The 24,254-nt window shown below is 38.2% G+C and overlaps 1 protein-coding gene across 6 annotated transcripts in view; it reads right to left on the bottom strand.

The window, feature by feature from the left end:
* Nucleotides 1–24,254, bottom strand: part of FTO (FTO alpha-ketoglutarate dependent dioxygenase) — a 413,232-nt gene that overhangs the window by 225,781 nt on the left and 163,197 nt on the right. For all 6 annotated transcript variants that reach the window (XM_032157362.1, XM_032157363.1, XM_058440993.1 and 3 more), the window contains 2 exons: nt 11,151–11,230; nt 4,589–4,732 (listed from right to left, as the gene is read on the bottom strand). In XM_032157362.1, coding sequence (XP_032013253.1) covers nt 4,589–4,732; nt 11,151–11,230 — 224 coding nt within the window. The remainder of the gene's footprint in view (nt 1–4,588; nt 4,733–11,150; nt 11,231–24,254) is intronic.

Raw genomic sequence — 24,254 nt, 5'->3', positions numbered from 1 at the left:
AAAGTGGGCCGTTTAATAACATCGAGGAAGATTCTGCTTATAATTAAATAAGAACCTTTCCTAAGCATCTTTTTTTTTTTTGAGACGGAGTCTCGCTCTTTCGCCCAGCCCAGACTGCAGTGGCACTATCTCAGCTCACTGCAAGCTCTGCCTCCTGGGTTCACGCCATTCTCCTGCCTCAGCCTCCCGAGTAGCTGGGACTACAGGTGCCGCCACTGCGCCCGGCTAATTTTTTGTATTTTTAGTAGACGGGGTTTCACCATGTTAGCCAGGATGGTCTCGATCTCCTGACCTCGTGATCCTCCCGCCTCGGCCTCCCAAAGTGCTGGGATTACAAGCGTGAGCCACTGCGCCCAGCCTTCCTAAGCATCTTAAATTGGAAAAACTATCTCCAATAAGGTACTCCAAAACATATGCCCAAACTTCCAAAACTGCTTAGTTAGAAACCATCCTAGACAAGGAAAACAAACCCCTTCTCAACCCACACAGACTGAGAGCTTGTAGTATGTAAAACCAAGGGCTTCATCCTGTGATTTGTCCAGCAAAGACACATGGCCTTGCAGAAAGAAGCAAGCAAGCGAGAAACTGGGAGAACTCTTACGGACACGTGGGCTTTCACTGAACAACAGGACAAAGTAGAGAGCGGGCATACAACTGCTAAATCCCAGGCCAACTTGTATGGCAGAAGAACAATATCTGACAATGTGCCTTGACATATGGAATTAATTGTGAAAGTAAGGAGATGACCTTGAAGAATCAGAGATTGGGGGGATGGTGAAGACTGGCACACACACTATTTAAATTCAAGATCAATCTCTCTATTCAACCCCAGGAGGCCGAGGTTTCTGATACAGTACATCTCTGCCCCACTTCCTTAACACATAATGTCAAAAGCAGCCAGTCACTTTCTGAAGCAGACAAATTTGGTTTTTTTTATTTTTATATTTTTTGAGATAGAGTTTCACCCTTGTTGCCCAGGCTGGAGTGCAATGGCACAATCTCGGCTCACTGCAACTTCCGCCTCCCGGGTTCAAGCGATTCTCCTGCCTCAGCCTCCCAAGTAGCTGGGATTACAGGCACCCGCCACCACACTTGGCTAACTTTTTGTATTTTTAGTAGAAACGGGGTTTCACCATGTTGGCCAGGCTGGTCTCGAACTCCTGACCTCAGGTGATCCACCGCCTTGTCCTCCCAAAGTGCTGGCATTACAGGTGTGAGCCACAACACCCAGCCTGAAGCAGATAGACTTAGATGACAATATTCTGTTATATACACAGTGTGATTTTACAGATTTCTCCCATCCATTGATGGTAACAAAACAACACAGTCAGTCACAAAAGATGAGAAAGGATAGGGAAATACGATAGCCCGTATGCATGTTAAAGAAAGCACCCATTCTGCTAGTCTGACACTGAAAATCGTGAGATTTTTTGAGAAGGAAATAAGTAAATTTCGAGATTAGAATTTCTATACTATAAATATGGAGAAAGACATAACTTTGCTCCCTGGTCTAATTCAGGGAGGTCATCAGGCCCATAAATGTATTCTTTCCTGAAGTTCTGGCTATCAGCAACGTCTCCAGCAGGGACTAATAAGAGAGAAAGTAGAACACCCGTCAGGCACAATGAAGGGAAGCAAGTCAGACTGGAGCTCAGTATTAGAAGTGGTTACTAGTCCCCTGAAAGGCAGAATTGCTTCCCCTGTGGTTCTGGAGATTATGACAATGTTTCACAAAGTGTGGAGCAGCTCACAAGATATTAAATAACTTATAAAGACATTAAAAAGACATTGTATGTCACTATGGGAGACGACATTATTTCTCCTTTGCTCAAAACTCTTCAATGGGTCCCCATTTCCTGCAGAGTAAAAAGGAAAGGCCTTGTCCTTACAAGGGCCTCCAAGGACCTATACAATCTGCTGCTCCCCAGTCTCCTGGAACTACCTCTGTGACCTCTTCTCCTACAAGTAGCAGCCTTACTCCCTCCACTCAAACAGTACTGTTCCTGGACTGTTCCATGGACTCCAGGCATTCCCCCACCACACAGCCTTTGCAGTGGCTGTTCCTTATGCCCAAAATGCAATTCCCCAGATATCCTCATGGCTCTCTTTCATGTCCTTCAATTCTCTGCTCAAAGGACATCTTTTCAACAGGGAGGTTCTCTAGTTCTCTCAATTTCCATCATCTTGCTCTGTTGTTTTTTTTTCTTTTTTTTTTTCTGTAGCACTTATCAACTTCTAACATACTGTATAATTTACCAATGTATTATGTTTATTACTTACCATCATCTCCCTATACTAGAATGTCTATTTTATTTACCAGTATATTCTAAAGCACCCAGAAGAGTATCTGGCACACGCTCAGTAATTATAGAAAGGATGCATGAGAACATTTTTTAACTCCAAATTCCCCATCAATCCTTCTTATTATATCAAAAAGAAAGTCTCAGATTGGTGAATGAACTTCAGTTCTCTACCACATTTTAGTGTCTCCTTTTTTTCTTTTAATGGTTTTTTTTTTGAGGTATAATTTACCAGCCATAAAATTCACACATTGTAAGTGCAGAATCCAATGATTATTAGAAAATGTATAAAGCTGTGCAACCATTACCACTAATCTCCCTTCTTAACACGAAGAGAGGAAACTTGAGGCTCAGAGCCACCTCCAGACAAGAATATCTGCTGGAATGTAATAACATTACTCTGTTTTCATTGGACCTATTTTTCTGGATACTTTTTCTTTTGGCTAATGATACTGGATTTCCACTTAAAGTAGCAATATAAAGCTTCCTTTTTAAAGAAATGTATACATGTTAAAAAAGAGTTGATTTAAAGTAAAATATTAAGTAACTAAACAATGTATGTGGTCCAAAGATAAAGCAAATATTGAGAGGGTATTAGTGGGAAAAGTAGAGTTTGCGAAACTTTAACCCATGGGATCCAGACCTGCCGGTCTCACAGACTGCAGAATTGCAACTGATTTCATCAGTGAAAAGCAAGGCAGTGACACTTGCTCCCAGGGCCTACCCTCAATTCCCAGCAGTCTTTGCCGGGAGACTATTCTTCATGAGTCTCTTGTGCTTCTGCGTGTCTTGTGAGTAAGCAATGACTGTCCCGTGTTATAGACTCTCATTGCAAGGATGTGTATATAGCAACAACCTTGACAGAGAGAGTTTCTCCCTCCAGAACAAAGGGCAGGTGTGCATATAGGCTTGGAAGACAAAGACAGTGTCTTGACCTACAGCAAAAGATAGGCATGCTTATTATCCTTTGAAAAAGACTAGGTTCCCGTAGCTCATGGTTCCTGTCCTATAATGTAACTCCTCAATGTGTACATGTTATCTGGCCTACTTTGCATTGCCCTATAGAAACAGAAGCTGGGAGAATGCTATGGTCTGTATGTGTATGTCCCTCCAAAATTCTTTTTTATTTTATTTTATTTGATTGATTGATTGATTTTGAGACAAAGTCTCACTCTGTTGCCCAGGCTGGAGTGCAGTCACGCGATCTTGGCTCACTGCAAGCTCTGCCTCGCGGGTTCATGCCATTCTCCTATCTCAGCCTCCCGAGCAGCTGGGACTACAGGCGCCTGCCACCACGCCCGGCTAATTTTTTGTATTTTTTTTTTTTTTTTTTTAGTAGAGATGGGGTTTCACTGTGTTAGCCAGGATGGTCTCGATCTCTTGACCGTGATCCGCCTGCCTCAGCCTCCCAAAGTGCTGGGATTATAGGCGTGAGCCACTGCATGCACCCGGCCATGTCCCTCCAAAATTCTTATGTTGAAATCCTAACATCCGAGGAGATGGCATTGAGAGGTGGGGCTTTTCAGAGGTGAGAGATCATGAAGGCTCTGCTTTCATAAAAGACTTTAGTAGCCTTATAAAAGAGACCACAGGGAGCTTGCCTGGCCCTTGCACCATCTAAGGAAAGTGAGAGGCTGCCATCTATGAATCACGAAACAAGTCCTCACCAGACACCAAATCTTGAACTTGATGCCACCTGATCTTGAACTTGCTACCCTCCAGAACAGTGAGGATAAATTTCTGTTGTTTAGAAGCAACCTGGTTTATGCAATTTTGTTACTGCAGCCTGAACAGAATAAGTTTGTGAACTAACACAAAAATACAGAGACTCTGGTGACTGCTATTGATGTACATAATAACCTGTCCTCCATCTCTGACCTAAGAGTCTCATGGCTTATACCAATATGAAACTGTGGCAGATTAACTTGTTAGCTTGCAAGTAGGGTAGAATCTCAGATCTTTCACAATTCTTGAAAGTCTTGCCAGGCACAGTGGCTCAAGACTGTAATCCCAGCACTTCGGGAGGCTGAGGTGGGCAGATCACTTGAGGTCAGGAGTTCGAGACCAGCCTGGCCAACATGATGACACCTCGTCTCTACTAAAAATATAAAAATCAGCCAGGAGTGGTGGCGCATGCACCTGTAGTCCCACCTATTCGGGAGGTTGAGGCAGGAGGATCACTTGAACCTGGGAGGTGGAGGTTGCAGTGAGCCGAGGTCATGCCGCTGCATTCCAGCCTGGGTGACAGAGCGAGACTCTGTCTCAAAAAAAAAAAAGAAAGTCCTTACCTCATTATGAATTTCTTCTCCTTGTTTCAAAACTGCAGGCTCAAAGGATTTCAAAGAGACATCATCATTGTCCACATCGTCACGGATATTCTGCAGAGCCAACTGACAGCGTTGTAAAATATAATCCAAGGTTCCTGTTGAGCACTGTTGAGACAGAACCAGCAATCACAATTATGGGCAAAATCTAAGTTTACTATGCCACCCTTCCTAGGATTGTTCATATTTGTCCCTGGGTGTGAATTCACCTGTTGCCCCCACGGCTCAGTCTATACTCCTTTTTTTTTTTTAATTTTGAGATAGGGTCTTGCTGTGTCACCCAGGCTGGAGTATGGTGGTGTAATAATGTTTCACTGCAGCCTCAACCTCCAGGGCTCATGCAATCCTCCCACATCACCTTCCCGAATAGCTGGTACCACAGGCAGGCACTACTCTGCCCAGCTAATTTTTCTAAATTTTTATTTTGTAGAGAGAGACAGGATCTTGCTATATTATCCAAGCTGGTCTCAAACTCCTGGGTTCAGGCAGTCCTCCCACTTCAGCCTCCAAAAGTGCTGGGATTACAGGCATGAGTCACCGTGCCCGGCCTATACTCCTGAACTCAAGAATTACTAGAGTGGCCTGTTCCACTGGGCTCTGTGCTGCCAGTTTGGCCTCACTTGGGCCACTTAGTTTGCTGGTTTTCTTTTACATGGACCTCATATCTCTAACTAAACGTTTGGGTCCCTGAGGCTAACACCCTATTTATATATGTTAAATACATTTTCTATATATACTACAACATCTAGAACTGAGTCTGAAAACTGGAAGAAATTTAATAAATAATTATTGGATGAATAACTGGTTAACCAAGAAGTCAAGGACACTGACTTTTTATCTCAAATGCCCTGAGACTAACGATAGGAAAGAAAGGTAACCAGGCTGCAGAGCTGGTTCAAAAGCACACTAAATGGTTCTATAATGACAGAGGGGAAAAATGAAGTTATAATCACAAGGCAAAGAACTCATTTCTCTTTTCTGCAAAAAGCATACACTAGGCAGTGGCAGTCCTTGGCAGAATAGATTCTTCAAATAATGGAGAATATTTGGCTTATGCCCTCAAGGCACATTATTCAAAGGCATAACTTAGTACCTGGGCCTCAGCAAGGAAACAGATAACTAGTGCATCCCTCTCTGAGTCCGTGGGAGCAAAACAGAGGTCAAATGGACAAACTCCTTTTTATAAATGATCATATGTTGGAAAAGAGGCTGATGCACATAGGCAGTGCATCTGCTTGTTTTGATATTAAAATGATTTCCTAGAATAATAAAAAGTCAGCTATAAATACCCTTCAGTCCCAACTAGGAAAATGTATCCCTAAAATATTTTGGTTTTATTATTTATAATTTAAACTGAGCCCTTGTAAATAACCTTGAAGGCTAACCCTCTGGTATAAAATTTCCTTGCACATTTACTGCCATTTTATACAATGCGACATCAACAAGTCTGGGAAAAACAAAGTTTCTGTGCCAAGAAACAGAAGCTTGACTAATATGTATTTTAATATGAAGATCCCAGAGTGCTGGGTGCATAAGGGCAGGCAACTCCAATTTCCTGCCAAAATAAACCCCACAAAGAATAAAGGTGAATGACCACTCATTTTGTCCCACAGCAACCTCTACAACAACATTTTTTTTTTGAGTCGGGGTCTCACTCTCTGGCCCAGACCGGAGAACAGTGGTGTGGCGTGATCTTGGCTCACCGCAACCTCTGCCTCCTAGGCTCAAGCAGTTCTCCTGCCTCAGCCTCCCAAGTAGCTGGGATTAAAGGTGTGCACCACCACACCCAGCTAATTTTTGTATTTTTAGTAGAGACGGGTTTTACCATATTGGACAGGGTGGTCTCAAACTCCTGACCTCAAGTGATCCACCCGCCTCAGCCTCCCAAACTGCTGGGATTACAGGCATGAGCCACTGCACCCAGTCTACAACATCTTTTTAAAATGACTTCTATCTAGAAAGTTTCCCTACTTGCACGTTTACTTTCCCAAGTATGGAGTGAGCTACATAGGTTATTAAATGCATTTTCATGCAAGATTGGAAACAACCTAAATTTCTCAACAATAGGAAAACTACTTTAATGAACTATGGTTGCAGAAAACAAAAAGAGAGAGGGGCAGGGTGTGGAATAATTTTTTTCTGGATGTATAGTGTTTTGTTTTATTTAAATAATCTATAATCAGGCCTAGTTTGAGATAGGTTTTTTTTTTTTTTTTTGGTAACAGCTTTATTGAGCTATAATTCACGTATCATAAAATTCAAACCAACCCAAATGTCCAACAACAATAGACTGGATTAAGAAAATGTGGCACATATACACCATGGAATACTATGCAGCCATAAAAAATGATGAGTTCGTGTCCTTTGTAGGGACATGGATGAAACTGGAAAACATCATTCTCAGTAAACTATCGCAAGGACAAAAAACCAAACACCACATGTTCTCACTCATAGGTGGGAATTGAACAATGAGAACTCATGGACACAGGAAGGGGAACATCACACTCCGGGGACTGTTGTGGGGTTGGGAGAGGGGGGAGGGACAGCATTAGGAGATATACCTAATGCTAAATGACGAGTTAATGGGTGCAGGAAATCAACATGGCACATGGATACATATGTAACAAACCTGCACATTGTGCACATGTACCCTAAAACCTAACGTATAAAAAATAAAAATAAAAAAAAAATTATATTTACTCACAAAAAAAAAAAATTCAAGCATTTAAAGCATATAATGCAATGTTGTTTCATATAGTCACAGAGTTATACAAATATCACTACAATTAATTTGAGAGCATTTTCATCACCCCGAAAAGAAACCCTGTGCCATTTAGCAGTCACCCCCAACCCCGCCTGATTTCCACCAACATTTCCAACCCTAGGCAACCACTAATCTACTTTCTATGTCCATAGAGAGACCTATTCTAGACACTTCATATAAATGAATTATATAATATGTATCTTTTGTGACTGGTTGCTTCCATTTCATATGTTTTCAAGAGTCATTCATGTTGTAGCATGCATCATTACTGTATTCCATTTCAATGCCCAATAATATTCAACGTTTTATTTATCCATTCATTAAGTGATGAACCTTTGGGTTGTTTCCACTTTTTGGTGATTATGAACATTCCTGTAGAAGTTTCCATCACTCCTGGGAAACTACCTAGGCATGGAATTGCTGTGTCATAGGGTAACTTTGGATTTAACCTTCTGAAGACGTGCCGGACTGTTTCCCAAAGTGGCTGCACCACTGTCCATTCCCTCCAGCAGTGCACGCGGGTGCCACTTCCTGCATGTCCTCACCAACACTTGTCACTGTCTTTTTTATTCTAGCTATCCTAGTGAGTGTAAAATGTTATCCCATCGTGGTTTTGATTTGTATTTCCCTAGTGACTAATGATATTCAGCATTTTTCATTTGTCTATTGGCCATTTGTATACCTTCTTTTTTTGTGTGTGTGAGACGGAGTCTTGCTCTATTGCCCAGGCTGGAGTGCAGTGGTGCAATCTCACCTCACTGTAACCTCCACCTCCCAGGTTTAAGCGATTCTCCTGCCTCAGCCTGCTGAATAGCTGGGATTACAGGCATGTGGCACCACACCTGGCTAATTTTTGAATTTTTAGTAAAGACGGGGTTTTACCATGTTGGCCAGGCTGGTCTTGAACTTCTGGCCTCAAGTGATCCACTCACCTCGGCCTCCTAAAGTGCTGGGATTACAGGCATGAGCCGCTGCACCCAGCCTGTGACATGTTAATTCGGTTCCTTTGCCATTTTAAATTGGATCATTTCTCTTTTGAATTATTGAGTTCTAAGAATTCTTGGAATATTTGAGATACAAGTGCTTTATGAGATATATGATTTGCAGATATTTTCTCCCATTCCATGGGTCCTCTACACTTTCTTTATGGTACCCTTTGAAGTACAAAAGTTTTTAACTTTGATGAAGTCCAATTTATCTGTTTTTTTCTTTAGTTGTTTATGCTTTTGATGTCATATCTAAAAAGCCATTACCTACTCCACGATAAGAGCTATATATTGATGAGTAATTATTACCAAAGTTTACTGAAACAAAACTACAGAACCATATATATAGTAGGCTACCATTTATATTTTAAAATATTTTTGAAATTACCTACATTTTTACTTATATATTAAATATCACCAAAAGAGTAACAAGAACCTTTAAACATTGGTTGCCTCTGGGGATGAGGGGCTGGTTGGCCTGAGGAGAAAAAGACTTTAACTGTATACCCTTAGGTATTTTTTTTTAATTTTGAACCATTTGCATTAACTACCTATTCAAAATATAATTATTCATAAAATGTAAGTTTCTTTAAAAAGACATTCTGTACTGAATCCCAAGAATATTCTGACACAATTATCAAAAACTAAAATCTAGGCCGGGAGCATTGGCTCACACCTGTAATCCCAGCACTTTGGGAGGCCGAGGTGGGTGGATCAACTGAGGTCAGGAGTTCAAGACCAGCCTGGCCAATATGGCAAAGCCCCATCTCCACTAAAAATACAAAAATTAGCTGGGCTATCTGCTACATTCTATTCTGCACTGTATATACTCTTTAGACTATAAGCATCTTAAAGACACGGAATATAACCATTCCCGTTCACAAATCCCTACAAGAATACCTTGAACATATAAAGTTCAACAAAAGGTTGAAGAAAGAACAAACTGAAATCCCTTCTGATTAGTAATTCCTACAATCAAAACTTGCTGATGATTTAATCTCTCTTGCTTTATTATGTACACTCTAGTATACAAATGAAGACAGAATAACCTTCCACACAGTGAGCTTTAGTTGTTCCTATCTCCTATTAGTTTTTCAACAGAATAAAATGAAAAGACAGTAGTAGCAGTAGAAGTAATTTAATAATAGTAGTAGTGGCGAACTTCTTTGAGTGTATACCAGTCACTGTTCTAAAAAGACTTACATGTATTTACTAATTTAATCCTCATAAGAACACTATGATTAGGTATGATTCTTATCCCCATGAACATATTTCCCAAACATTTTATCATTTTGTACATCCCTTTGAACCCAGCACTAATGAGACTGTCCACTCACTCTTCTGGATTAGATTAGGAAAGACGTAGAAGAGTGCACTTAAGTAGCCATATACTCAAGTGGTCCACAAAAAAGGGATTCTTAGAGGGTTATAGCTAGAAAGACAGATGCCTATAACTGGGGAAATGAAATCCTTGTGTATAATACAAGGCACATATTAGATGCTCTATAAATACTTGCTCCTCCCTCCCTCTCTTCCTTCCTCCCTCCCTCCCTTCTTTTCTTCCTCTGTTCGTCCTTACCTACCTTCCTCCCTCCCTTCCCTCTTTTCTAACAGAACTCCTTTTAGGTCTCTAAGACAATTATTTCTGTGTTTATTTGTTTAAAATTTGTCCCCCCCAACTAAAGTTCACAAAAGTGGTGGGCATCATGGTCATGTTGATGGCTCTATCTCCCAGGCCTACAGTTTTGGACACATAACAGGCACTCAAATATTTAAACGAATGAGTGAATGGAAAAGAGAAGAAAGGGGAGAAAGGAAGAAAGAGGTGCTGGATGGGCTTGTTGGCATCTTGGTTTAAATACTCATTCATTCTCTCTCTGCCACACAGCAATATGATCTGTCCACTGGTAAAGCTACTTAATGACCAAAAGACACAACACTGCCGTACAGACTCACGCAGTACTGCCACTGGAAGACCTTGCACCTGTACCTCCCACCTTGTTGTACCACTTCCGCCCAATTTTCTCACACTTGTCCCCTGTAGTTCCATCAAAGGTCAAGCTATAAAGCAAAGCATGGATAGCAAGCTTAGGTAGAAGGTCACTTGTAATCCCTTTCATGCCTTGCTCTCTGGAACCCCTCTTAACTGAGTACATGGGACCCCAACATGACTAATATGAGTTTTTCTCATTTCTTAGTTTTCCATTCTGAACTAGTCTGAACAGCTAACCATTGGCCATTGCAAGTGGTGGCAGAATTTAGCAATAAAGTCTGGGTTATGAACACAACTGTGGAGCTCAGAAACTCCTTGGCAACACTGTAACTTTCTCTTTAATTTACATTCACATGCCCCAGAAGTCTGACCAAAAAGTTAAGGGAAATGAAAATTCTCAACGTCGGAACCCAGCCACAGCTAACACATGCACAAGCACAAAAATCTGCCCCAATTCCTCTGGTCACCTCCTGCCCTTGACCTTGACAGATACAACCCTCTAAATAAACCTCTAACTATAAACACTTGTCAATGGCGTTTTCCTTCTCCAAGAAACATAACCCCAAGAAGCAAAATACACTTATCCCATGGCATGAATATGCTTTCTAAAACTGTATCCAACACAATCCAAAGCTCAAAAAGCAAGTAAACAGAGACGAAAGTCAAGTTAGATGGAAGCAATTTTCCCATCAAATACTCTTCCAAAGCTCTATGATAAATTGCTCATTCAACCACTTCTGTCACATCCAATTAGGTGTGAATCACGTTTTTATTTACACTTACCTCTGCCACTCGGTGGGTGGAACTAAACCGAGGTTGTGAACCAGCCAAAACGCAGTGTTGGTGGGTGGCATTGAGATCATCTACAGGAAAAACACCAGAAATGTATAAAACCATATTTATTAGTCAGTATATACTATATATTATTTAACTAAAACACAAAGTAAACGGTAAATCCATCTTCCAAGAAATAACAATAACCAAGGAATCAATACTTACCTTGTCTTCTTTAATCGATCCCTTATAAGTAGGTGACTCTCTCTCTATATATATATTCCATTATATATGTATCTACTTATAAGTAGACATTATATATGTAGATATATAACATGTATAATAATATAAATATAGTATACAATAAATATGATATATATACTTATACTTACACAAGTATATATAAGTAGATATATATAATCATACGTATATAATTAAATATGTATATATTCTATCATACAAAGTATGACACTTTGAAGAGTGAAAGGGGGTGCTATTAACAATTATTCCAGAACAACAGGTATAAACCAGGACTGTCCTCAGCAAATGAGATATAGGGTCACTCTACTTATTTGTGGTCCTATAATGCCCACCCACTATAAAATTCACTATGTATGGATTGAGCTTCTTTCACTTTCTCATGACACATCTACTTCTACCCTTATCTTTAGAATAAACCAGAATTTGGAGTTGAACACCCTTCATCTGAAAAATCTACCTCTTTCCCTGCATAATCAAAGTATCAATTTTGCCCTAACAATTTTCCAGGCAATAAACCAACCAACTCAGCATGTTGCATGTTTGGCTCTTAGAACAGAACTCAAGTCTAGGGATTCACAACCCAAGAATGAAGTAGGTGGTGAATTCATCAGTTGAAGAATATTCCTAAAACCACAAGCAGTGGGAGAAAAACCAATGACCAAGTTGTTGCATATCCTAAGAAATGATACCACAAGTCAGGCAAAATCTATACAACCTCTGCTTAGGACATGACTTCCTCTATTACAAAAAAAGAGAGTTGTAATGTTTCCAGCAATGACATCCTATACAGGCAACACAAGATTTTTATCAAGATACCAAAAAAGATAATGACTTAAACCAAGAGGCAAATGCCACCAGGCCCCTTATGTGTCAGCAAAAGCAACCTACAATATCATCTCTAAACATAGAAAAGAAATGCAAAATATTAAGACAGGATTTCTGCTTATGAATATTGTGAAGTAACAGTGACAAGATTTACCCTTCTGCCTTAAACAACTACAAAACAAGCCAAAAATATGAATCAAAGGTTTCAGCAAGATACAATTCCATGGAGAAGAAAAACAAAATAGGTGAGAGACGCCTACAATTGCCCTAACTTACTCCATGGAAACAGTTTCAATGCCACAGAATAGAGAAGAGGAAGTCAAAACCCACAGTCTCTGTTTCTTTCTTGCCAAGCTGAGAAGGCAAAGATTGGAGTATAGGGAAGCCAAGGCCACAGGGCCTCGAAAAGCAGAATGCTGGAATAGAAACAGCTATATAGAGAGAGAGCAAACAGAGATTGCAGAAGGGTTCCCTCAAGTATTTGGAAGACCACTGACCTGTGCATGTATGAATAAAAACTTCCCAAGGGCCAAAAAAAGAAGCACCAGAATGCAGCAGGTGGAACCAATTTCAGATTTCACACACAACCAGGAGTATTTTATGATCCCAGCAGCCAAAATGGCTCCCACTACATGAGATACTAGAAAATCCTTAGGAAAGCATCACTGAGGAAGTAGGTCTAAATGAGTCCTAGGTTAAAGGCTGCTCTAGTCCCACCTAGCAAGGCTTAAAACTAAGCCTCAAAAGGATCCAACTTCTGTCTGGGCGCAGTGGCTCATGCCTGTAATCTCAGTACTTTGGGAGGCCGAGGTGGGTGGATTACCTGAGGTCAGGAGTTCAAGACCAGCCTGGCCAACATGGTGAAACCCTGTCTCTACTAAAAATACAAAAATTCGCTGGGCATGGTGGCGGGTGCTTGTAATCCCAGCTACTTGGGGGGCTGAGGCAGGAGAATTGCTTGAACACAGGAGGCAGAGGTTGCAGTGAGCCGAGATCGTGCCATTGCACCGCAGCCTGGGAAACAACAATGAAACTCCATCTCAAAATTTAAAAAAAAAAAAGGATCCAACTTCTTAGTAATTTAATTATTCATTAGAGCAAAAGTATGTAAAAGTATATAACAAAATCAGGCACCCAACAAATACCATGTGCAATATCCAACATCCATTCAAAAAGTAATTGAAATGAAAGATACATACACACACACAATATGCGAGGTAGTCACATCTCTCTTTTCTTCTAAATGTACATATCTGCCCTTTCATATATATATAAGTGAAGTTTCTAAAGGTTAAACATGTAGTATCTGAAACAAAACTCACACTAAGTGAGATGAACAGCAATTTAGAAACTGCAGAAGAAAAGATCAGTGAACTAGAACACATGAAAAATAAAAACTATGCAAAATAAAGTGGCTAAACAAAAAAGACTACAAAAATATGAAAGGGCATGAGTAACCTCAAGGACAATATTAAGCCATTTAATGAAAATTTAATTTGAATTCTAAGGAAGGGTGACAAAAAACATACACATTTTTATAGAAACAATGGCCAAAATTCACCAAATTTCATGAAAACTATAAACCCAGAGATCCAATAAGCTCAATGAACTAAGCAAAAAAAAGATATAAGACTAAACTAAAGCATGTCATAATGAAATGTCTTAAAATCAGTAATAAAGTGGAAATGTTAAAGGCAGTCAGAAAAAGAGACATTAAATACAGAGGAGCAAAGATTAGAATGACAGCAGACTTCTCATCAGAAGCTATAAAACTCAGAAGACAACTGGGTGACAAAATACTAAAGGAAAAAACTGTCAATCTAATATTCTATACATAGTGAACACCCTTTCAAAAATAAAAGTGAAATAAAGACTTTTCAGAAAGAAACTGAAACAATTTATATTAAGTAAATTTACACTATAAGAATTGTTATGAAATTCTACAGGCAAAAGAAAAATAATGTCAGAAGGAATTTAGATCTGTTCAAAGGAATAAAAAGTAACATAAGTAATAAATATCATGAAAGAATAAATGCCTGTTTAAATCCAAAATAATAACAATGTATTGTGAGGTTTATAACATATGTAGACGTAAAACACATGAAAAAGCACAAAAGAGGATGGAAGGAAAAGTGGTACAACATTCAAAGTTACATTGTGGTAAGTCAAAGATGTAAAGATATTATAAAACCAAGAGCAGTGGCTCTCAGTGAGATGTAATTTTGTCATTCCTTACTCTGGAGAGAGAGACAGACTGGAAGCAGAGAATGACAATTTATCAGAGTAAAAAACAAAAAGCAGAAACACACATGAGAACCAGTTCCAGGGTAGAAAAATCGTAACTGTAACTGCTGAATTGCTGGAGATTCAATGTAGACAGGACTGAGAGTTAAAAAGTCCAGGGGAGCTCAGTCTTAGGGAACTCTCACACTTTTGTGAGTTTTATCTCCAAAAGCTCTAACAGGTTCTCACAGTGAAGATCCAAAAACATCCTCTCATGCTTCTGGCAGAAGGAAGGGAAAAAATAGCAACTTATTTATTTATTTATTTAATTTATTTATTTATTTTCCCAGGAGACAGGGTCTCACTTGTCATCCAGGCTGGAGTGCAGTGGCATGAACATACTTCAGTGCCACCTAGAACTCCTAACCCCTGCTAGCCATCCTATCGGAACTAAGAATGAGAAAAAAGAAAATGAGAAGCACTTGTGAGGTTCACAATTCACAGACATAAACTCACTAAAAGACTGAGACTTAATCATAGGATTATAGAATGCTTCCCCTCCCAACATACCTTACCACCACATTATTACTGCAGTTCCTTTTACCTAGTGCATCCCATCTGCCTATCAAGAAAAAAGTACAAGGCTTTCTAAATGGCAATAAAACATAGTTTGAAAAAACTGAGCAAAAATCAGACCCAGAGTCAGAAATGGCAGAAATTAATTATCAGAAATGTTTCTTAAACTATGATTACTATTCTAAGGACTCTAAAGGACAACGTAGACAACATGCAAGAACTGATGGGGAATGTAAGCAGAGGGATGGAAATTCTAAGAAAGAATCAAAAACAAAATGCTGGAAATCAGTAACACTGTAACAGAAATGAAGAATGCCTTTAATGGGCTCATTAGAGAACCAGGCAAGGCAAATGAAAGATCTCTGAGCATGAGAATATATTAAGAGAAACTTCCAAAACTGAAAAACAAAGAGAAAAAAGACGGAAAAAAAAAAAAAAAAACAGAACTATGGGACAACTCCAAAAGGTGTAATATATGTATAATAGGAATAACAGAAGGAGAAGAAAGAGGGAAAGGAACAGAAGAAAATTTGAAGCAATAATAACTAAGAATATTCTTAAATTAATGTTAGACACCAAACTAGAGACTCAGGAAGCTCAGGAAAGAAACCTACACCTAGGCATATTATATTAAAACTGCAGAAAGTCAAAGATAAAGAATTTTGAAAAAAGCCAGAAGGAAAAAACAGCTTATCTACAAAGGAGCAAAAAAAAAAAAAAAAAAAAAGCAATCTGACATTTCTTCAGAAACCAGGCAAGCAATACAAAAGTGAAGTGAAACACTTAAGATGTTGAGAGGAAAAAAAAACAGCAACCTAGAATTGTGGATCCTACAATACTACCCTTTAAAAGTAAAGGAGAAACAGACCAGGTGTGGTGGCTCATGTCTGTAATCTAAGCACTTTGGGAGGCTGAGGCAGGTGAATCACTTGAGGGTCAGGAGTTCAAGACCAGCCTGACCAACACGGTAAAACCCCGTCTATACTAAAAATACAAAAATCAGGTGGGCGCAGTGGTGCACACCTATAATCCTAGCTACTTGGGAAGCTGAAGCAGGAAAATCACTTGAACCCAGGAGGTGGAGGTTGCAGTGAGCCAAGATCACACCACTGCACTCCAGCCTGGGAGACAGAGTGAGACTCTGTCTCAAAAAAACAAAAAGAAAGAAAGAAAAGATTTTTTTAAAAAATGTTTCAGACAAATAAAAATTCAGGGAATTTGTTGCTAGTAGACTTGTATTGCAAGAAATTTGTCAGACGAAAAATGATATAGATCAGAAACTCAGATCTACATAAAGGAAGAGATTTTGAGATGGAATAAGTGAAGATAAAATAAAAACCATTATTTTTCTTACCCTTAATTGATAGAAGAGACAACAATTTATTCACAATAATAAAAACAATGTATTCAATTATGTATGCCACATATATATATGTGTGTGTGTGTGTGTGTGTGTGTGTGCCTATGTATGCTTATTTGCAAGTGAAATTAATGACAGCAATGAGTATAAGAGATGAGAGAAAAAAATTAGGAATATTTTATTTTCTGTACTTGCACTATCTGTGTAACAGTATAGCGCTATTTGAAAGTGGACTTGGAACAGTTGTAAATGTATACTGCAACCTCTAGGTCACTACTTAAAAGGAAAAAAATACATATGTAATTGATATGCTAAGAAAGGAGATGAAATGAAATCATGGAATACTCAAAACTATAAAAGCAGAAAAAGAGTGGAAGACAAAAACAGGGGAAAAAACAAGACAAAATATAGAAAACATTAACAAATATGGTAGATATTAATCCAAGTTATCAATAATCACTTTAAATGCCCATGGTCTAAATACACACATTAAAAAAACAAGAGATTATCAGAATGGATTAAAAACAAGGCATATGCTGTCTACAAGAAACTCAATTCAAATATAAAGATACACACAGATTAAACTTAAAGAAATGAAGAAGACAGATATACTATGCTAACATTAATCTAAAGAAAGCTGGAGTGCCTATATTAATTTCAGACAGAGCAGATTTCAGAGCAAAAATAAATTATCACAGAGAAAAAGGGGTAGTACATAATGATAAAGTGGTAAATTCTCCCAGAAGATATAACAGTCATTAACATGGATGCACCTAATAATAGAGCATCAAAATGTATAAGGCAAAAACTGATAGAACTGCAAGGAAAAACAGACAAATCCACTACTATAACTGGAGATGTCAACATCCCTCTATCAGAAAAGGACAGATACAGCAGGCAGAAAATCATTAAGGACATAGTTGAACTCAACAATACCATCGGTCAATTGAATATAACTGACATACATAGACTATTTCATTCAACAACAGCAGAATACACACTAGTATCAAGCTCACATGGAGCATTCCCCAAAACAGACCACATTCTGGGCCATAAAACACATATTACCAAATTTAAGAGAATGCTATCATTAATTTCACTTAAAAATAAGCATACATAGGTGCACACACATCTAGATATACATATATATATATGTGGCATACATAATTGAATACATTGTTGTTATTATTGTGAATAAATTGTTATCTCTTCTATCAATTAAGGGTAAGAAAAATAATGGTTTTTATTTTACCTTCACTTATTCCATCTCAAAATCTCTTCCATTCTTTATGTAGATCTGAGTTTCTGATCTATATCATTTTTATTCTGACAAATTTCTTGCAATACAAGTCTACTAGCAACAAATTCCCTGAATTTTTATTTGTCTGAAACATTTTTAAAAAAACTATTTGACCTCAGACCAGAATGGAATTAAACTAGAAAATAATAACAGAAAGATAGTTGGAAAATTCCCAAATACTTGGAGATAGAACAATACACTTCTAATAATCTGTGGGTCAAAAAAATCTTAAGAAAAATGAACTAAATGAAAGTGAAAACACAACTTATCAAAATTTGTTGGAAGCAACATCAGCACTGCTTAGAGGAAAGTTTATAGCATTAAATGCCACAAATGTATAGCATTAATATAGCATTCTGCTTATATTAGAAGAAGAAAGATCTAAAATCAGTAAGCTAAGCTTCTACTTTGTGAAATTAAAGAAAAAGAACAAATTAATTCAAAGTAAGCAGAAGAAAAGAAATAATAAAAGTTAATGTACCTCAATGAGACAAAAAACAGAAAACTAATAAAGAAACTTAATGAAAGCAAAAGCTGGTTCTTTTAAAAGATCAATAAAATTGATAAACCTCTAGCCAGACTAAGAAAAAAGAGACAAGAAACATATTACTAATGTCAGAAATGAAAGAGGTGACATCACTACAGATCCCATGGACATTAAAAGGATAATTTTAAAATGATATGAACAGTTATTTACCCAAAAATCTGAAAACCTATACAAAATGAACCAATTCCTTGAGAAATAAAATCTGCCAAAACTCTTAAAAGAAGAAATGAATAATATGAATAGGCCTATCTCTATTAAAGAAATTGAATCAATAATTAACATGTTTCCAAAGCGCCAGGCCCAAATATGTTCACTGTTGAGTTCTACCAAACATTTAAGGAAGAAATTATACTAATTCTTAACAATCTTTACTAGAAGGTAACACAGGGAATACTTCCAAACTCATTCTATGGGGCCAGCATTGCCCAGACAGACATTACAAAAAGGAAAACTAAAGACCAGTATTCTCTCATAAGCATAGATGCAAAAATCCACATCAAAATATTAGCAAATTGAATGTAACAATGTATAAAAAGAATTATAGACCACGACCCAGTGAGATTTATCACAGGTATAAAAAACTGATTCAACATTCAAAAATCAACTAATATAATCTATCACACCAACAAGCTACAAAGAAAAAAAAATATGATCATACCAATAGGTACAGAAAAACATTTGACAAAATGTGATACCCATTCATGATAAAAAATCATCTGTAAACTAGAAATAGAGAAGAACTTCCTCAACATATAAAGAATGTGTTAGGAAACCTGCAGCGAACATCATACTTAGTGGTGTGAAACTAGAAGCTTTTCTGCTCAGAGTAAGAATAAGACAAGGATGTCTCCTCTCAACATTTCTTTTCAGTATCATATTGGAAGACCTGGCTGACACAGTAAGACAAGAAAAGAAAACAAAAGGTATATAGATAGAGAAGGAAAAAATTAAGAGTGTGTTTGTTCACAGATTATATTATTGTCTGTGTAGCAAATTCAAAAGAATCAATAATCTAATCAGACTGGCAGCTTTATAGGAAAGAGGAAGAACTAAAGGGGAAACAAGAACGGAAGCAGAAGGCCAGTGAAGAAGCTGTTGCAGTAAGTCATGCAGGAGTTAACAGTGACTTGAACTACAGAGACAGGGGAGGAGATGATGAGCAGACAACAGATTCAGAATGTTCTAGGAAAAGACAATAGGACATGCTAATGAATTGGATGAGTCAAGTTAGAAAAAAATAAAACTCAAGAGCAACTCTTGGGGTTTTCCCAGCAACAACTGATTGAAGGTGAATAAGTCACAAAACCTTAGGACATTGCAAAATAATAACTACAAAATGCAATTAGAGGTGAGGATGAAAACATCAGTGATACATTTGGAGTTTTAAATCCAAATATAAACACAATAATATAGAGGATAAAAAGCAGAAGTGTGGCTTTAAGGCCTGATGAAGAAGGCTAAGTGGCCATTCTCTCTTCCCGTTTGCCGTCTCTGAAGACACTCCTGAGCAGTTTTGGCTGATCCTGACTATGTTGCCTAAAGGAGGTTTCAGAGTCAAGCAAAATAATAAAAAGTGGAGTTTGAAGGGGGCTCCCCAGGATAGACTCCCATAAAAGACTGGGACAATGTCTAGGAAATACATAAATGCCAGTCTCATCTACCCAAATAAAAGCCTTATTACTCCTATGCTATTAATACTGGGACCCACAGACATAATTAGGGGAAAAATCACCACCTTAATGAGTAGGTTTGTTAAGTGCTTTTGTTCCACTGAGGGGAACACTGAGTCACCTAGTGACTCAGGCCAAACGGCAAACACAACACTAGAAGGTATACTTTGAGGCTTCCACCTTCATTTAAATCCTTGGCAACTCTCTAATCAAACAATTCTTTTGAAATTGCTTCCAACTGTATCTAATCCTTTATGACTTTAAAAAAAGAAACTTGTAATTTTCATTTAAAGCTTCTAATTTATCGAAAACTCCATCTATAAAAGTGACTCAAGCTTCACGGACTGTGCATCTCAAAGGATATACTTAAGACCCTCCCAGCTTTAAAAGATTATTCCTAACAATTTTTAGAAAAAATAAATTAAAGAATGTCTATTTACCATAGCTATCTCAGAATACAGCTGAAACTTGACTGACACTGTACCCAACTGGAATAAGAGTTTGTAGATGATGTGACAACACACACACAAAAAGAAAAGACGCTCTCACTCTTTGCTGGCTGAATGCTGTGTGCCCTGGCAGTGGAGAAGAGAGCTCTGGACATTCACTGTAGCATGAAATCTCATTTCATATATAAAAGACCACAGAAGCAATGCTATAATTTATGCTAGGGTAACCAATTCATGATCAAGACTTTCCTGGTTTTAATACTGAACGTCCTGCATCCTGAGATCCCCTTGCCCACAGACGAAAAGGACAGTTGGTCACCCTAGATTTACGCCAGCCCTTACTTCCTTGGGTTTGCTGTCATGTATGTTACCAGGGCCATTTCACCCAAATTTCTTAGAGAAACAATCACGGCTTTTGCCAAAGGCACTCTTGGGGTAAATAAGCCCAATACTGAAATCCAATCTTCCCAGCTTCAATCACTGAAACTTTTCACTCTTACTAACCTGTCTATTCTCATCTCTCAATCTTAATATCTATGACCTTATTTTTCCTAGATGTGGGCCATCAATGGCTGAAAACATTTTCAGAATTTGATAGCCAATGAAAGGGGGAGGGGAAGGTTCCTGGCAAGATGCCAGTATAGACACAGGCCCTGTCCCATTCCTAGATTCTCAGTGAGACAATCAATGAAACATAAAAATGGATCAAAACCTCTTTTGACACTATATATTAGAGAAAGGTGCTCAATATGCCAGAAGTGCAAATGATTGTGCTGAATATAGTATAGGTGGAATTAGATTAAAGAAGGGCAAAGAAGGCTGACACGTGATTGTCTCTCCAAAAGAGCAGCGAGCCTGATAAATATACCAATCAAATCCTGAGCAAAATGCTCACCTCTTAACTCAGAAAGCAAAGAGCACGAGGGCAAGGGAAGCTTAGAGCACACTCAGAGAGCAAGGCTCTTCCTCTGTAGCGAGCATTCTATGCACACAACCTGTGATACTCACTGTAGCAAGAATTCTGTGCACATAACCTGTGATACTCACAGACCTCAGGATGTGCTGCTGTTATAAGCCATGACTCTGAGTACCAGGCATTGCAGAAACAAGGAACTGGAGCAACCAGCAATGATAGGAGTGGGCCAAAACCTACCATGGTTTGCTCATACTGCAAGCATCCACATAAAGACAAAAACAAGTTCTTAAGCACACTCCAATATATAAAATCTCTGCGTGGCTGCATAAGGACACATCTTCTTCCACCTTCAAGTAAAGGATTCGGCCAGGAATCCATACTAATCTCCCACAGAACTAATCTCAGCTACTTGCCTATCAGCCAGTACTAGTCTAGTTTCTATGAGGATAAAGAGGTAAGGAGTAATTGCCAGAACTATGCAAAATTACCACAGTTCAAAGGAATGGAGGCACTTTGATCAAAACTGTCTTTTCTGAAAAAAGTTTACTCGAACTGACATGATAAAATTTTAGAAAATTCTCAGTTTTTCAAGAAGACACTTGATTCAAGAAGGCGCTGCATCTGTGAAAATAAGGTAAGCAGACATGAAGCTTGAACAGTATGAGATCAGAAAAAACCACTTGCAATTGATTTTTTAATAGCATTTCTTCATTTAACATGGCAATAGATGGAGTGAACAGCAGAAAGCATGCTGCAGAAAAACCAAATTACTGAGAGTGAACTCAAGAGATTCTCCTATAACTCAGGGAAAATATAAGAAATGAGTGATGGAAAACCTAAGACATGAGGAACGTATCCTGGAGATCAAAATATACTTAACAGGAATCACAGAATGGAAGTAAAGTACAGGCTGGGCATGGTGGCTCACACCCGTAATCCCAGCACTTTGGGAGCCCAAGGCAGATGGATTACTTAAGGCCAGTCAGGAGTTCAAGATCAGCCCTGCCAACATGGTGAAACGCTGTCTCTACTAAAAATACAAAAAAATTAGCTGGGTGTGGTGGCAGGTGCCTGTAATCCCAACTACTCGGGAGGCTGAGGCAGGAGAATTGCTTGAACCTGGGAGGCAGAGGTTGCAGTGAGCCAAGATCACACCAATGTACTCCAGCCTGGGCGACAGAGTGAGACTCCATCTCAAAAAAAAAAAAAAAAATTAAGATACAGAAAGATATAAGAATAATCAAAGAAACACTAGACAAATGTTTTCCAAGGTTGTGAAAAGACCAGAGTCTGCACTATAAAATGGTTGAGCAAGGACATAAACACTTTCTGTTAAAAAAATTAAATATAAAATACTACAAATGTCCAAACAGAAAATACAGCTTACCAAAATGAAACCATAATGTAGATGGCCCCAGACATCTCCCAACATCAAATATCAGAGGTCACAGAACAGTATCTATAGAGTTGTTGGTGATGGTTTTTTGTTTGTTTGTTTGTTTGTTTTTTGAGATGAAGTCTCACTAATCGCCTAGGCTGGAGTGCAGTGGCACAATCTCGGCTCACTGCAACCTCTGCCTGCCGGGTTCAAGTGATTCTCCTGCCTCAGCCTCCTGAGTAGCTGGGATTACAGGCATGTGCCATCACACCTGGCTGTTGTATTTTTAGTAGATGGTGTTTTGCTATGCTGGCCAGGCTGGTCTTGAACTCCTGACCTCAGGTGATCCGCCCACCTCGACCTCCCAAAGTGCTGGAATTACAGGCATGAGTCACTGCACCCGGCCTCTATAGAGTTTTAAGGGGCAAGTTTGATACTCAAGAATCCTATAGCCAATCAAGGAGATATTCACAAGTGAAAGGATAGGAAGTCACTCTTCCATAATGCAAAGACTCGAAGAATATGCCACGACCACTCCCCTGCCATTAGTCTTCATAAATATTATTAGAAACTACATTTTGGCTGACCAAGAGAACAATCAAGAATTTTTTTTTTAAATCACAGTACAAAAAGGCTAGCAGTAAACATAAATGCAGTTAAATAATTTCAAATATTGTTATTTAATTTAATGCAAGTATTACAATTAAGACTTAAATGGAAAGATGTTTCACCTAAAATAAATATTAAAAGTCTAAACACAAAATTGAAAATTGGGTATAAGAAAATATCTGGGAAGTGGGCAGAAGGGTTAAAGGGATAAAGTTAAAGGCAGAAGGGATAAAGTAAATGTTAAGAAAAACACTAACATCTCAACAGAAAAATGAGCAAAATATGATCAGCCAATGAATAACAGAAAGAAGTAAACAATGGCCAACAAAAATACAAAAGTGTTCAACCTCATGAATAAATAAATGAAATTTAAAATAATAGCATATTTTCACCCATCAAATCGGCAAAAATATTTGTAAATTGTAACACTTAGCACTGTACAGAGTAGGGTAAAGGAGGTTGGTGGAAGTAACTGATGATCACACTTCATACATTGCAGGTAGGAATGAAAATGAAAATCTCTCTAAGTAACAGTCTGACAACCAAGTATGTACTGTGTAAATGTCCACAACATAATACCTCACCAAGGCATTCAACTTCTAGCAATTTTTCCTATGGAAATAAAGATATATGTACAAAGATGTTCACTGTAGCAATATACATAATATCAAAAAACTTGAATAACCAAAGTAGATTATTTTGTGATTTAAAACATTTTCTGAACTTTACTGAAGTATAATTGACAAACATTTTATATATCTACAATGTAAAATGTAATGTTTTAATATACATATACATTGTGAAATGACTTCTAAAACCAATCTAATTAATATACCCATGACCTCACAGTAACCGTGTGTGTGTGTGTGTGTGTGTGTGTGTGTTAAAAACATTTAAGATCTACTCTCTTAGCTAATTTCACATATGTAATACAGTATTAATAAACATAATTACTGATACTGTTTGGATCTGTGTCCCCACAAAATCTCATGTCATACT

This window comes from Hylobates moloch, unplaced genomic scaffold (genome assembly GCF_009828535.3).
Source record: "Hylobates moloch isolate HMO894 unplaced genomic scaffold, HMol_V3 SCAFFOLD_6, whole genome shotgun sequence".
NCBI classification, from domain to species: domain Eukaryota; kingdom Metazoa; phylum Chordata; class Mammalia; order Primates; family Hylobatidae; genus Hylobates; species Hylobates moloch.
The sequence above is the reverse complement of the archived record's forward strand: the minus strand, read 5'-3'. Positions and strand labels throughout refer to the sequence as shown.